We start from the raw sequence: 15,035 nt of genomic DNA on the forward strand, positions 1-15,035 counted from the left end.
CTGCCCACGCCTTCATACCAGGTTGGTGAGAGGGTTTGGCTGTCCTACCGCAACTTGAACTTTCGTGTGCCTTCCAATAAACTGGCTCCCCGTTATGTTGGTCCTTTTTCAATACTCCGATGGTCCAATCCTTTGGCCTACGCTCTTGACCTTCCTCCTGCAATGCACATGTCCAATGTTTTTCATGTCTCCCTCTTGAAACCATTGGTTTGTAATCGGTTTACCACTGTGTTGTCTCGTCCCCGTCCTATCTTTGTTGACAACCATGAAGAATATGAGGTCAGCAGCATTATTGACTCTCGTATGTCCAGGGGCCGCGTACAGTATTTGGTTCACTGGTGGGGCTACGGTCCGGAGGAGCGTTCATGGGTTCCCTCCTCTGATGTTCATGCTCCCGCTCTCCTCCGTGCCTTCCATGCCCGTTTCCCCAATAAGCCTTTTGTCCTCCCGCGGGGGAGGGGTTGTTGAGGGGAGGGTACTGTCAGGGGTTTTTTTCCTGCTTTGTTTGCCATGTGCTGCTGGCAGCCATTTTACTCACCTCTCTTGCCGACTCTGGTGCATAGTGTGTGATGCTGCTCATTTCCTGCACACCCTTTTATGGCCAGACTGGTGTACATCATCCGTGTGAGACAGGTTGCAGTCTCAGAATTGTGATGTCATCACTTATTAATTAAAGGGCCTCTGTTCAATATGCTTTTCCCTTGCGTTGTACCAGACCTGTTTGTGAGTTCCAGTGTATTACCTGGCTGTCTGACGTCCCTCCTGGTCCCTGATCCCTGGCTTGTTCCTGACTCTGCTGTTCTCCTTGTTCCTGATTCCGGCTCGTCTGACTATTTGCTTTGGCTCCTGACACGGCTCGTCTGACTACCAGCTCTGGTTTTGATTCCTGGCTTATTTGACTTGTGGACTTTTTATTATTTTTTGCTATTAATAAAGGTGTGATTATTTTTGCACTTCTCGTCTCTGTCTCATTCCTCGCACCCTGACAGGATGGTTTGGATAAAGGTTTGTCTGCAAGTTCCTTGAAGGGACAAATCTCTGCTCTTTCTGTTTTATTTCACAGAAAGATTGCTAAGCTTCCTGATATTCACTGTTTTGTTCAAGCTTTGGTCCGTATCAAGCCTGTCATTAAATCAATCTCTCCTCCTTGGAGTCTTAATTTGGTTTTGAAAGTTTTACAGGCTCCTCCTTTTGAGTCTATGCATTCTTTGGATATTAAACTACTTTCTTGGAAAGTGTTGTTTCTTTTGGCTATCTCTTCTGCTAGAAGAGTTTCTGAATTATCTGCTCTTTCTTGTGAGTCACCTTTTCTGATTTTTCATCAAGATAAGACAGTTTTGCGGACTTCATTTAAATTTTTACCTAAAGTTCTGAATTCTTTCAACTTTAACAACATTAATAATCCTAAGAATTATTTGGAGAGATCCTTGCATTCTCTGGATGTTGTAAGAGCTTTGCAATATTATGTTGCAGCTACTAAAGATTTCAGGAAGACTTCAAGTCTATTTGTTGTCTTTTCTGGTTCTAGGAAAGGTCAGAAAGCTTCTGCCATTTTCTTGGCATCCTGGTTAAAGCTTTTGATTCATAAGGCTTATTTGGAGTCGGGTCAGGCCCCGCCTCAGAGAATCACAGCTCATTCTACTAGATAAGTCTCCACTTTGTGGGCTTTTAAGAATGAAGCTTCAGTTGATCAGATTTGCAAAGCAGCAACTTGGTCTTCTTTGCATACATTTACTAAATTCTACTGTTTTGATGTATTTGCCTCTTCGGAAGCAGTTTTTGGTAGAAAAGTTCTTCAGGCAGCTGTTTCAGTTTGATTCTTCTGCTTATGTTTTAAGTTTTTTCTTTTCAATTTTGAGAAAAACTTTTTTTTTTTTTTTTTTTTTTTTGGTTGTGGATTAAATTTTTTCAGCAGAAAATGGCTGTTTTTATTTTATCCCTCCCTCTCTAGTGTCTCTTCTGTAGAGTACCACATCTTGGGTATTACTATCCCATACGTCATTAGCTCATGGACTCTTGCCAATTACATGAAAGAAAACATAATTTATGTAAGAACTTACCTGATAAATTAATTTCTTTCATATTGGCAAGATTCCATGAGACCCACCCTTTTTATGGTGGTTATGTTTTTTTTGTATAAAGCACAATTATATTTCCATTTCCTTTGTTGATGTTTTCTACTCCTTTTTCTATCACCCCACTACTTGGCTATTCATTAAACTGAATTGTGGGTGTGGTGAGGGGTGTATTTATGGGCATTTTGAGGTTTGGGAGACTTTGCCCCTCCTGGTGGGATTGTATAACCCATACGTCACTAGCTCATGGACTCTTGCCAATATGAAAGAAATTAATTTATCAGGTAAGTTCTTACATAAATTATGTTTTTCATGTTTTAATCTACTTAACTAGAAAGGGCTCCAATGCACTTATATATATTTCTAAATATGTATAAATATGTATTTATGTGTATAGATATGTCTATAAATACATATATACACATATAAATACATAAATACATCTGTACACACATATAAACATATATATATATATATATATATATATATATAAATATATATATATATATATATATATATATATATATATATAAATATACATATTTAGACATGTATACTGTATGTATGTATCTCAATGTTGAATCTTTTGCCTGCCTCATATCTTTAAACCCTTATAACTTTTTTTGTGAACTTTGTATTGTATTTTTGATGTGTTTTGTGATGCTGTTTTGTTTTGCAAAACAGTTAACCAGAACTCTGAGGACGCACTAACCCCAGAGCGCATTAACTTAAATTGTGCTCAAGCGATCACGTTTACTTTCAACTTGTAATACGAGCGAAAAACCTGACGCGTGCAAAGAGCCGTGATAAACCCCTTTTGCTTTGCGTGCAGCAGTTAGTGCATATACTCGTAATCTTGCAATCGGAGACTGGTTGTGATATGGGTGGTCCAGAGGTGTGGTGAAAGGAGTCAGGGGGAGTGTTTAGGCAGTCCCTGATTTCACTATGTGAAACTGAGACATTTATAGGAGGGTCCCGTCGGATAGCAAGACAGAGCTTGTAAACTGTGACCAGCCCACAATGTGTGGGATTTTCGGGATCATGTACTTTACAAATATCCAATATTTTTTTAAATTTCATACATGTAAGGTACTGCATGTGCATTATTATTTCTGTAATTTAAAAAAAAAAAAAAAAGACTTTATGATTTCACAGTTACCATCATTTCCTGTTTTTATAAACACTAGGGCCTAGATTTAGAGTTTGGCGGTAGCCGTCAAAACCAGCGTTAGAGGCTCCTAACGCTGGTTTTTACCGCCCGCTGGTATTTGGAGTCAGTCAGGAAAGGGTCTAACGCTCACTTTGCAGCCGCGACTTTTCCATACCGCAGATCCCCCTACGGCATTTGCGTATCCTATCTTTTCAATGGGATCTTTCTAACGCCGGTATTTAGAGTCTTGGCTGAAGTGAACGTTAGAAATCTAACGACAAAACTTCAGCCGCAGAAAAAAGTCAGTAGTTAAGAGCTTTCTGGGCTAACGCCGGTTTATAAAGCTCTTAACTACTGTGCTCTAAAGTACATTAACACCCATAAACTACCTATGTACCCCTAAACCGAGGTCCCCCCACATCGCCGCCACTCTATTAAATTTTTTTAACCCCTAATCTGCCGCTCCGTACACCGCCGCCACTTACGTTATCCCTATGTACCCCTAATCTGCTGCCCCTAATACCACCGACCCCATCATAATATTTATTAACCCCTAATCTGCCACCCCCGCTATCGCTGACACCTGCATATTTTTTTAACCCCTAATCTGCCGCTCCATACACCGCCGCAACCTACATTATACCTATGTACCCCTAATCTGCTGCCCCTAACACAGCCGACCCCTATATTATATTTATTAACCCCTAATCTGCCGCCCCCAACGTCGCCACCACCTACCTACAATTATTAACCCCTAATCTGCCGACCGGACCACACCACTACTATAATAAATGTATTAACCCCTAAAGCTAAGTCTAACCCTAACCCTAACACCCCCCCTAAGTTAAATATAATTTAAATCTAACGAAATAAATTAACTCTTATTAAATAAATTATTCCAATTTAAGCTAAATACTTACCTGTAAAATAAACCCTAATATAGCTACAATATAAATAATAATTATATTGTAGCTATTTTAGGATTAATATTTATTTTACAGGCAACTTTGTAATTTTTTTAACCAGGTACAATAGCTATTAAATAGTTATTAACTATTTAATAGCTAAAATAGTTAAAATAATGACAAAATTACCTGTAAAATAAATCCTAACCTAAGTTACAATTAAACCTAACACTACACTATCAATAAATAAATTAAATAAACTACCTACAATTACCTACAATTAAACCTAACACTACACTATCAATAAATTAATTAAATACAATACCTACAAATAACTACAATTAAATAAACTAACTAAAGTACAAAAAATAAAAAAGAACTAAGTTACAAAAAATAAAAAAATATTTACAAACATTAGAAAAATATTACAACAATTTTAAACTAATTACACCTACTCTAAGCCCCCTAATAAAATAACAAAGACCCCCAAAATAAAAAAATGCCCTACCCTATTCTAAATTAAAAAAGTTCAAAGCTCTTTTACCTTACCAGCCCTGAAAAGGGCCATTTGCGGGGCATGCCCCAAATAATTCAGCTCTTTTGCCTGTAAAAAAAACATACAATACCCCCCCCAACATTACAACCCACCACCCACATACCCCTAATCTAACCCAAACCCCCCCTTAAATAAACCTAACACTAAGCCCCTGAAGATCTTCCTACCTTATCTTCACCATGCCAGGTTCACCGATCCGTCCTCCGAAGTCTTGATCCAAGCCGAAGCGGGGGCTGGCGATCCATAATCCGGCTGAAGTCTTCTATCAAGCCGCGGCTGAAGAGGTCCAGAAGAGGCTCCAAAGTCTTCATCCTATCCGGGAAGAAGAGGAGATCCGGACTGGCAGCCATCTTGATCCAAGCGGTATCTTCTATCTTCATCCGATGACGAATGGCTCCATCTTGAAGACCTTCAGCGTGGATCCATCTTCTTCTTCCGACGTCCAACTGAAGAATGAAGGTTCCTTTAAGGGACGTCATCCAAGATGGCGTCCCTCGAATTCCGATTGGCTGATAGGATTCTATCAGCCAATCGGAATTAAGGTAGGAAAATTCTGATTGGCTGATGGAATCAGCCAATCAGATTCAAGTTCAATTGGATCAGCCAATCAGATTGAGCTCGCATTCTATTGGCTGTTCCAATCAGAATTTTCCTACCTTAATTCCGATTGGCTGATAGAATCATATCAGCCAATCGGAATTCGAGGGACGCCATCTTGGATGACGTCCCTTAAAGGAACCTTCATTCTTCAGTTGGACGTCGGAAGAAGAAGATGGATCCGCGCTGAAGGTCTTCAAGATGGAGCCGTTCGTCATCGGATGAAGATAGAAGATGCCGCTTGGATCAAGATGGTTGCCGGTCCGGATCTCCTCTTCTTCCCGGATAGGATGAAGACTTTGGAGCCTCTTCTGGACCTCTTCAGCCGCGGCTTGATAGAAGACTTCAGCCGGATTATGGATCGCCAGCCCCCGCTTGGGCTTGGATCAAGACTTCGGAGGACGGATCAGTGAACCTGGCATGGTGAAGATAAGGTAGGAAGATCTTCAAGGGCTTAGTGTTAGGTTTATTTAAGGGGGGTTTGGGTTAGATTAGGGGTATGTGGGTGGTGGGTTGTAATGTTGGGGGGGGGTATTGTATGTTTTTTTTTACAGGCAAAAGAGCTGAATTATTTGGGGCATGCCCCGCAAATGGCCCTTTTCAGGGCTGGTAAGGTAAAAGAACTTTGAACTTTTTTAATTTAGAATAGGGTAGGGCATTTTTTTATTTTGGGGGTCTTTGTTATTTTATTAGGGGGCTTAGAGTAGGTGTAATTAGTTTAAAATTGTTGTAATATTTTTCTAATGTTTGTAAATATTTTTTTATTTTTTGTAACTTAGTTCTTTTTATTTTTTGTACTTTAGTTAGTTTATTTAATTGTAGTTATTTGTAGGTATTGTATTTAATTAATTTATTGATAGTGTAGTGTTAGGTTTAATTGTAGGTAATTGTAGGTAGTTTAATTTATTTATTGATAGTGTAGTGTTAGGTTTAATTGTAACTTAGGTTAGGATTTATTTTACAGGTAATTTTGTAATTATTTTAACTATTTTAGCTATTAAATAGTTATTAACTATTTAATAGCTATTGTACCTGGTTAAAATAATTACAAAGTTGCCTGTAAAATAAATATTAATCCTAAAATAGCTACAATATAATTATTATTTATATTGTAGCTATATTAGGGTTTATTTTACAGGTAAGTATTTAGCTTTAAATAGGAATAATTTATATAATAAGAGTTAATTTATTTCGTTAGATTTAAATTATATTTAACTTAGGGGGGTGTTAGTGTTAGGGTTAGACTTAGCTTTAGGGGTTAATCCATTTATTAGAGTAGCGGCAAGATCCGGTCGGCAGATTAGGGGTCAATTATTGTAGGTAGCTGGCGGCGACGTTGTGGGGGGCAGATTAGGGGTTAATAAATATAATATAGGGGTCGGAGGTGTTAGGGGCAGCAGATTAGGGGTACATAGGTATAATGTAGGTTGCGGCGGTGTACGGAGCGGCAGATTAGGGGTTAATAATAATATGCAGGGGTCAGCGATAGCAGGGGTGGCAGATTAGGGGTTAATACATATAATATAGGGGTCGGCGGTGTTAGGGGCAGCAGATTAGGGGTACATAGGTATAATGTAGGTTGCGGCGGTGTACGGAGCGGCAGATTAGGGGTTAAAAAAATATGCAGGTGTCAGCTATAGCGGAGGCAGCAGATTAGGGGTTAATAAGTGTAAGGTTAGGGGTGTTTAGACTCGGGGTACATGCTAGAGTGTTAGGTGCAGACGTAGGAAATGTTTCCCCATAGAAAACAATGGGGCTGCGTTAGGAGCTGAACGCTGCTTTTTTGCAGGTGTTAGGTTTTTTTTCAACTCAAATGGTCCCATTGTTTCCTATGGGGGAATCGTGCACGAGCACGTTTTTGAAGCTGGCCGCGTCCGTAAGCAACGCTGGTATTTAGAGTTGCAGTGGCGGTAAATATGCTCTACGCTCCCTTTTTTGGAGCCTAACGCAGCCATTCTGTGAACTCTAAATACCAGCGGTATTTAAAAGGTGCGGGGGGAAAAAAGCACGCGTAGCTAACGCACCCCTTTGGCCGCAGAACTCTAAATCTAGCCGTAGGATTTAGGATTTATGTTTAACTCTGTTGATAAATACTTGCCAAACTGACTTATCTTTTTAAGTTCTGTATTGTATTTTTTTTAGGCAAAAGCAAGTGCTGCAAACACTGAAACAGATGATAACTGTGAGTATTTGTATCATGTAATTTAAAACTCTCCTGCAGGATTATACAACAGATGGATACATATCTATGAAGAACTTACTGTATATGATTTTTTTTGACATAAAATGTTTTGCATTTCTATTTTTAGTTTTTCACCTACATTTTGTTAAAGGCTTTCCATAAAATCAGTAAAGCTAAATTAATGATGAAAGATAAGGAATCGCTTAAAATTGCAAAATATCTGCAAGTTGTCACTGTTTGACAAACAAACCATCATTTCTTTTCTGATTTCTAGCAACCCATTGCAATTTATTTTAATAATTTGGCGAGGCATTAGTGACCTTTCATTCACTTTATTCTGCCTGAGAAGTAGGAGTGCTACTAGAAGGCTTCTGATTGGCTATACCACCCACTAAGATAAAAAAAGAAATAAGCCTTAAGTATGATTGGCTAGAGCACTAATTACACAAGCAGCTACCGCTGGTTAAAAACAGTAAAGTATTGCTCTCAGGCAGGGACACACAATATGTTTACATTGCTCACAAAAATAAAGCGTGTCTAGTGTCCCTTTAATTAACAAAAGCTGGTATGAGGCCCATTTTTTCCCAACGCTACCGAGCCGCGTGCCTGACTTCATTGATCTTAATGTAGTTTGGATGATAGAGAATAATTTGGCAGCTTTGTATTTAATTCACTTTCCCATCTGGTTAAAAAAAACGTACACCTTTTTTCTTCTCCGCACTTTTTAAGCAATTTATAGGTAGCAGCAGCCTTGTTACCTGTGTCCTACATTTCGGTGTAAAGGGGCTAAGATTATAATTATTTACTTTTATTTTACTAGGCATGTGCATTCATAATGCAAAAACGGATATTCGTGTAATTTTCACAAAATGAATATTTGAACGAAATTTAAACAAAAGTAATAAATACTGATGACATTTTCCAGTATTAGTTTGTTTCCTTTAAATTACCTTAGGAGGTTAAAATACTTATCTGTAGCACGCTGGAGAGCCACGCTAATCCCAATTCCTTTCCACAGGGTGCGCTAATAGTGATGCAGCATAACTGTAAAAAATCTGATACATTTTTATGTAAAATACATTCATTTTTTATATATCCCTATTAACAGAGATCATGCCAGATCCTGAGATTTGCCTTTCTCAACTGGCGTTATCAGTTTGTGGAGCTCCCATTTGGTCTGGCAACAACTCTGAGTCATTATTATCGGTTATTTGTAGAGCGCCAACAGATTCTGCAGCGCTATTAACAAAGACGGAGTACAACAAAACAATTATAGGGATCAAATGGGTAGAGGGCCCTGCCAAGAGTTGCACTGTTGTAGTCAGCTCTTGAGAAGGTGATCAACAAACAGCTGGACTCTTAGGCTTACATGCTAAGGGGGTGCAGGGGATTGCAATGGAGGAGAGGAACTGGTATAAAGAAAGGTTAGCGTAGGTTGTTTGCATCCCTGAACAGTAGAGTCTTTAGGGAGTTCTAGGAGCATTGCTGACAGTAGTGCAAGCTCAGGGAATCTCTTTAGTTATATACATATGGATGAAATTCTGGTGCAGACACCCTCTCTTTAGCGGGCAATGAAACAACATTGCACTTTATGTATTTTTATCTGTTTGAGGTATACAATGCAACAGATACGCTAGTGGCATTGTCGGAATCAATATAACTGTTTTCCTTTACTCCAGAGCTTGTGTCCTTAGATCTAATAGGTGCACTAGTGGTTCCCTGGTCATTCAAGCCGATTTACATCTTCCTCCATTTGTGTTGCTATCCAGGGTGATAGGCAGCATCAAACAAGAATGAACTTCAGTCATTCTGATTGCACTGGCTTGACATAGCAGAACTTGATATGCAGCTCTGATTCATTTGAAGGCAGATTTAACATCTAGTGCTTTCCGAAAAAAGGTTTATCTAATAAGGTTATTGGTAGTTTGATTCAAACCAGAAAGACTGTTACCAGGCATATATATTACAAGACGTGGAAAACCTTTTTATTCCGGTGTTCTAGCAAAGGATGCAAAGGAATTCATTTTGGATTCCTAGAGTTCTTTAGTATCTACTGGACGGTCTTGTGAAAAGGTTATTGGCCAGATGTCTTAAAAGTCATATTTCAGCCTTCCCTATCTTGGATCACAAGAAAATTACCAGAATCCCTGATATCCATACCTTGTTCAGGTTCAGATCAGTTATTAGACCAGTTGCTCCTCTATGGAATCTTAATCTGGTTTTGAAGGTCCTTCAAGCCCCTCCATTTGAATCCAATCATGATTTAGACATTCAGCTGTAATCCTGGAAGCTTTTCTTTATCTTGGCTATTTCTTCAAACAGGAGAGTTTCTGAGCTTTTAGCTTTATCTTGCAGTCCTCCTTACCTGATTTTACTTTAGGATAAGGCAGTTATTAGAACCAGTTATTCTTTTCTTCCTAAAGTATTATCTACAGATACTATCAGACAATAAATTGTGGTTCCATCTTTATATCCTGCTCCTAAGAATGCTAAGGAATTACTTCTTCTCAACCTGGATGTTGTGTGAGTAGTAAAATTCTATGTTGAAACCACAAATTATTTTAGGCTTTCTTCTTCATTCATTCATTTTTCTGGGCCTTATAAGGGTCAGAATGCTATAGCAATTACCCTAGCTGCTTGGATTAACTCTTTGATTCCTAAAGCATACCTGGTTGTGGAAAGATTCCCCAAGTGCATATCTTCTCATTCCACTAGAGCAGTTGCATCTTCTTGTGCCTTCAAGGAATGTGGCTTCCATAGACCTGATATGTAAGGCTGCTACTCTGTCTTACACAAAATTCTAACACTTTAACATGTATGCCTCTTCAGAGCCTGCTTTTGGCAGGAAAGTTCTGCAAGCCCCAGTACTTGATAAGTAAAATACCTGCATTAACTGTTGTAATAACCTATTTCATGACGGTCTTGTGCACTTCACTACTTGAAAGAGGATTCCACATGTGATGTCTCATTGACATCATCAAGGAAAAATTAATTTATCAGATAAGCATACATTTTAGTTTTATGGTGAATTAAATTTTGAGTTTAATGCCCCCTTTAAGTTCAAACTATAGCAAGTCGGGTATACAGTATGGGACTTTAAATCTATGACTAAGGTCTGCATGATTGACATGTTTATCTTAAAGGGGCAGTAAAGTCAAAATGAAAGTTGCATGATTCAGGTAAAACACTCCGTTTATACAAATTCCTTTTTTACTTCTATCATCAAATTTGCTTTGTTCTCTTGGTGATGAGGCCCATACAGTATGTGAAGCCACCAATCACCAGCTAGCTCCCATTGGTGCTCCTGATAGGTATGCTTTTACATAAAGGATACCAAGAGAACAAAGCAAATTTGATAATAGAAGTAAACTGGAAATTTGTTTAAAATTGCATACCTAATCTGAATCTTAAAACTGTATATTTGACTTTACTATCCCTTTAATAATTTATGGATACCCAACTAGTTATACTTCAAATAGCAAGTTAGCTATTTAAAAAGTATTACATTGACTTGGAGTATGCACATTGGTTATAATGCCCAACTGTACAACCCAATCTGCCTTTATAGAATAGGCAAATTTGCCATTTTTATTTTCCTAAGTTGGTTATTTCAGCCAATTTAGATAACTCACTAGCTGGTCGCACTACTGAGAATAGACTACAGAATCTCATTTAAAGAACATAATATTTTATTAATAGCACTCTAATTATACATGAGTTTATGCAATCTAATAGTTTTAATTATTAATCTAATAATATTGTGGGAGCTGTCAAAATTTTGCATATACAGTATAACAAAACCTGAATAAATTAAGAATTATTTTTTTTTATTCATCAGGGGCATACAAAATCTAGACAAAGAATTTCCAAAGTATATAGAATGCAAAGTTTACCTTAGAATAAACGTTTAATATACAGATATTATAAAAATTGGTAATATGGAACAGTAGGCTTTAAAATGGTTACTTTTATTCCAATTTTGAGTGTGCGCAAAAATTCTTGTTTTAGTCAGTAGACACTGGTTAAATTACAAATACAGATCTGAAGAAATGCTCGGCTAGATTACGAGTCTTGTGTTAGGGTTAAAAAGCAGGGTTGAGAGGTCCCAACGCTGCTTTTTAACGCCCGCTGGTATTACGAGTCTTGAAATGACAGGCTCACCGCTCACTTTTCTGGCCAGACTCGGAAATACCGCAAATCCACTTATGTCAATTGCGTATCCTATATTTTCAATGGGACTTGCATAACGCCGGTATTACGAGTCTGACCAAAATTGAGCGGTACAGCCTCTCCTGTCAAGACTGATAACGCATTCTAAAGTCAGTAGTTAAGAGTTTTACACTACAACGCCGTAGCATAAAACTCTTAACTAAAGTGTTAAAAAGTACACTAACACCCATAAACTACCTATTAACCCCTAAACCGAGGCCCCCCACATCGCAAACAATAAAATAAATATTTTAACCCCTAATCTGCCGAACCGGACATTGCCGCCACTATAATAAATATATTAACCCCTAAACCGCCGCACTCCCGCCTCGCAAACACTAGTTAAATATTATTAACCCCTAATCTGCCATCCCTAACATCGCTGCCACCTATCTACATTTATTAACCCCTAATCTGCCGCCCCCAACGTCGCAGACACTATATTAAATGTATTAACCCCTAAACCTAAGTTTAACCCTAACCCCCCTAACTTAAATATAATTACAACAAATCTAAATAAAATTACTACAATTAACTAAATAATTCCTATTTAAAACTAAATACTTACTTATAAAATAAACCCTAAAATAGCTACAATATAACTAATAGTTACATTGTATCTAGCTTAGGGTTTATTTTTATTTTACAGGCAACTTTGTATTTATTTTAACTAGGTACAATAGTTATTAAATAGTTATTAACTATTTACTAACTACCTAGCTAAAATAAATACAAAAGTACCTGTAAAATAAAACCTAACCTAAGGTACACTAACACCTAAGACTACTCTATAATTAAATTAATTACCTAAACTAAATACAACTAATTACAATTAAATAAAATTATCTAAAGTACGAAAAGAAAAAAAACACTAAATTACAGAAAATAATAAAATAATTACAAGATTTTTAAACTAATTACACTTACTCTAATCCCCCTAACAAAATAAAAAGCCCCCCAAAATAAAAAAGCCCTATCCTACACTAAATTACAAATAGCCCTTAAAAGGGCCTTTTGCGGGGCATTGCCCCAAAGTAATCAGCTCTTTTACCTGTAAAAAAAAAGTACAAATACCCCTCCAACATTAAAACCCACCACCCACACAACCAACCCTACTCTAAAACCCACCCAATTGTAATTAATTGTATTTAATTTAGTTAATTAATTTAATTGTAGTGTTAGGTGTAATTGTAACTTAGGTTAGGTTCTATTTTACAGGTAAATTTGTCTTTTTTTTAACTAGGTAGTTATTAAATAGTCAATAACTATTTAATAACTATTGTACCTAGTTAAAATAAATACAAAGTTGCCTGTAAAATAAAAATAAACCCTAAACTCGATACAATGTAACTATTAGTTATATTGTAGCTATCTTAGGGTTTATTTTATAGGTAAGTATTTAGTTTTAAATAGGAATTATTTAGTTAATTGTAGTAATTTTATTTGATTTATTTAAATTATATTTAAGTTAGGGGTGTGTTAGGGTTAGGGTTAGACTTAGATTTAGGGGTTAATAACTTTATTATAGTGGAGGCGGCAGATTAGGGATTAATAAATGTAGGTAGGTTACGGCGACATAGGAGGCGGCAGATTAGGGGTTAATAAATATAATGTAGGTGTCGGCGATGTTGGGGGGCAGCAGATTAGGGGTTCATAAGTATAATGTAGGTGGCGGCGGTGTCCGGAGCGGCAGATTAGGGTTTAATAATATAATGCAGGTGTTGGTGATGTCGGGGGCGGCAGATTAGGGGTTAATAAGTGTGAGATTAGGGGTGTTTAGACTCGGGGTTCATGTTAGGGTGTTAGGTGTAGACATACATTTTATTTCCCCATAGGAATCAATGGGGATGCGTTAGGAGCTTTACGCTGCTTTTTTGCAGGTGTTTTTTTTCAGCCAGCTCTCCCCCATTGATTCCTATGGGGAAATCGGGCACGAGCACGTTTTACCTGCTTACCGCTAACGTAAGCAGTGCTGGTATTGAGGTGAGATGTGGAGCAAAATTTTGCTCTTCGCTCACTTTTTTGCGGCTAACGCCGGGTTTGTAAAAACCTGTAATACCAGCGCTGTCTGTAAGTGAGCGGTGAGCATAAACTGCTCGTCAGCACTGCACAGCTTCTAACGCAAAACTTGTAATCTAGGTGATTGTTAATGGCTATAGTTAATATAACATTTAAGTAATAATTCAAGATACTTTAATATCATGTTTTATATTTATAGCTCCTAAAAAGTCAGGACAAGTGACCTTATTGATTGAGGATGAACCTGAAAAAAAAAAAAAGGATTTTAAGAAAGGACTTGAAATTGCAAAAAAGAAACCAAAACAAGAAGGTCCAAATCTTGCTACATTACAGGTAGATGTGTGCATGGTCATTACATATATCGCTATTTGTTCACTAGAGCTAACTGTGCATTGTCTTTTCATAAAACTCAAGGGTCCACTGAATATATAAGTAATCAAATCAATGTACGGTATTCATTTAATAATAACAATCCTTTGAGATTGATGTGAGCTAAATAATTATAGAGTTATATTTTAAGTGTCACAAATTTACACTAATTAAATTATCCTGTATTATTCTTTTACTTAAGATATATGATGGAGAATTGGAAAGTGACTTTAATAATTTTGAAGACTGGGTTAGAACCTTTGAACTTTATAGAGGAAAATCAACAGATGAAGACCATAGCGTCCATGATGACAGAGTTATTGGTAAATTCAAGGTAAAAATTACAAATAAAGGAATCTTTTTGAATTACAATTTATCATGAGTTATATGAGTGTAATTTTTTATTTGTTCATAGCTGTGTGAATTTTCAAGTGATTTTTTCCCCACTTGCATATTATCTTGTTTTATTGGACTAATTTTAGGGCTGCTTCAGCATTTACAAGAGTGTTGATGACTCCAGTGGAATGGACGGAGGACAGCTAAGGATATTGCAAGGAATTCCATCCAACCATGCAGTAAAAGTTCTCATTCGAGTTTATGTTGTGGCAGTGAGTAGTATTCACTTTTCATCTTTGTTGTGCTGAGAAAATGTGAACATCTGTGTTCTAGGTGCAATCAGTTAAATGGAAATGTCAGCCCACATTATTCTGGAGATATATAGCTGCTGAATAGTTTGATAATCAAGCTTGCACTAAAACTAGAATACACTGGCAGACAATATAAACTGCTGTGCAGATGTTGGTGCTTAAAGTGCAAACTTGTTTAGCTAACTATTCTAGACCATTGATGCCCCTGAATAACTTGCACTGGAATTTCTCTGTAAAATAAAAGAATGTTGGCCATCAACTGGAACGTTTCTGTAATGCTTGTGTGATATTCCTCTATCAGACCAAACTTGGCCAGTAGTCTTCTT

The 15,035-nt window shown here is 37.3% G+C and overlaps 1 protein-coding gene across 1 annotated transcript in view; it reads left to right on the plus strand.

Annotated features, from left to right (window-relative positions):
• The window catches only part of FER1L6 (fer-1 like family member 6), a 335,220-nt gene that overhangs the window by 230,807 nt on the left and 89,378 nt on the right, over positions 1-15,035 (plus strand). Inside the window, exons 27-30 of the mRNA XM_053715940.1 lie at positions 7,426-7,465; positions 13,893-14,026; positions 14,265-14,396; positions 14,545-14,670. Of these exons, the coding sequence (XP_053571915.1) occupies positions 7,426-7,465; positions 13,893-14,026; positions 14,265-14,396; positions 14,545-14,670 (432 nt within the window). The remainder of the gene's footprint in view (positions 1-7,425; positions 7,466-13,892; positions 14,027-14,264; positions 14,397-14,544; positions 14,671-15,035) is intronic.

This window comes from Bombina bombina, chromosome 5, assembly GCF_027579735.1.
Source record: "Bombina bombina isolate aBomBom1 chromosome 5, aBomBom1.pri, whole genome shotgun sequence".
NCBI classification, from domain to species: Eukaryota; Metazoa; Chordata; class Amphibia; order Anura; family Bombinatoridae; genus Bombina; species Bombina bombina.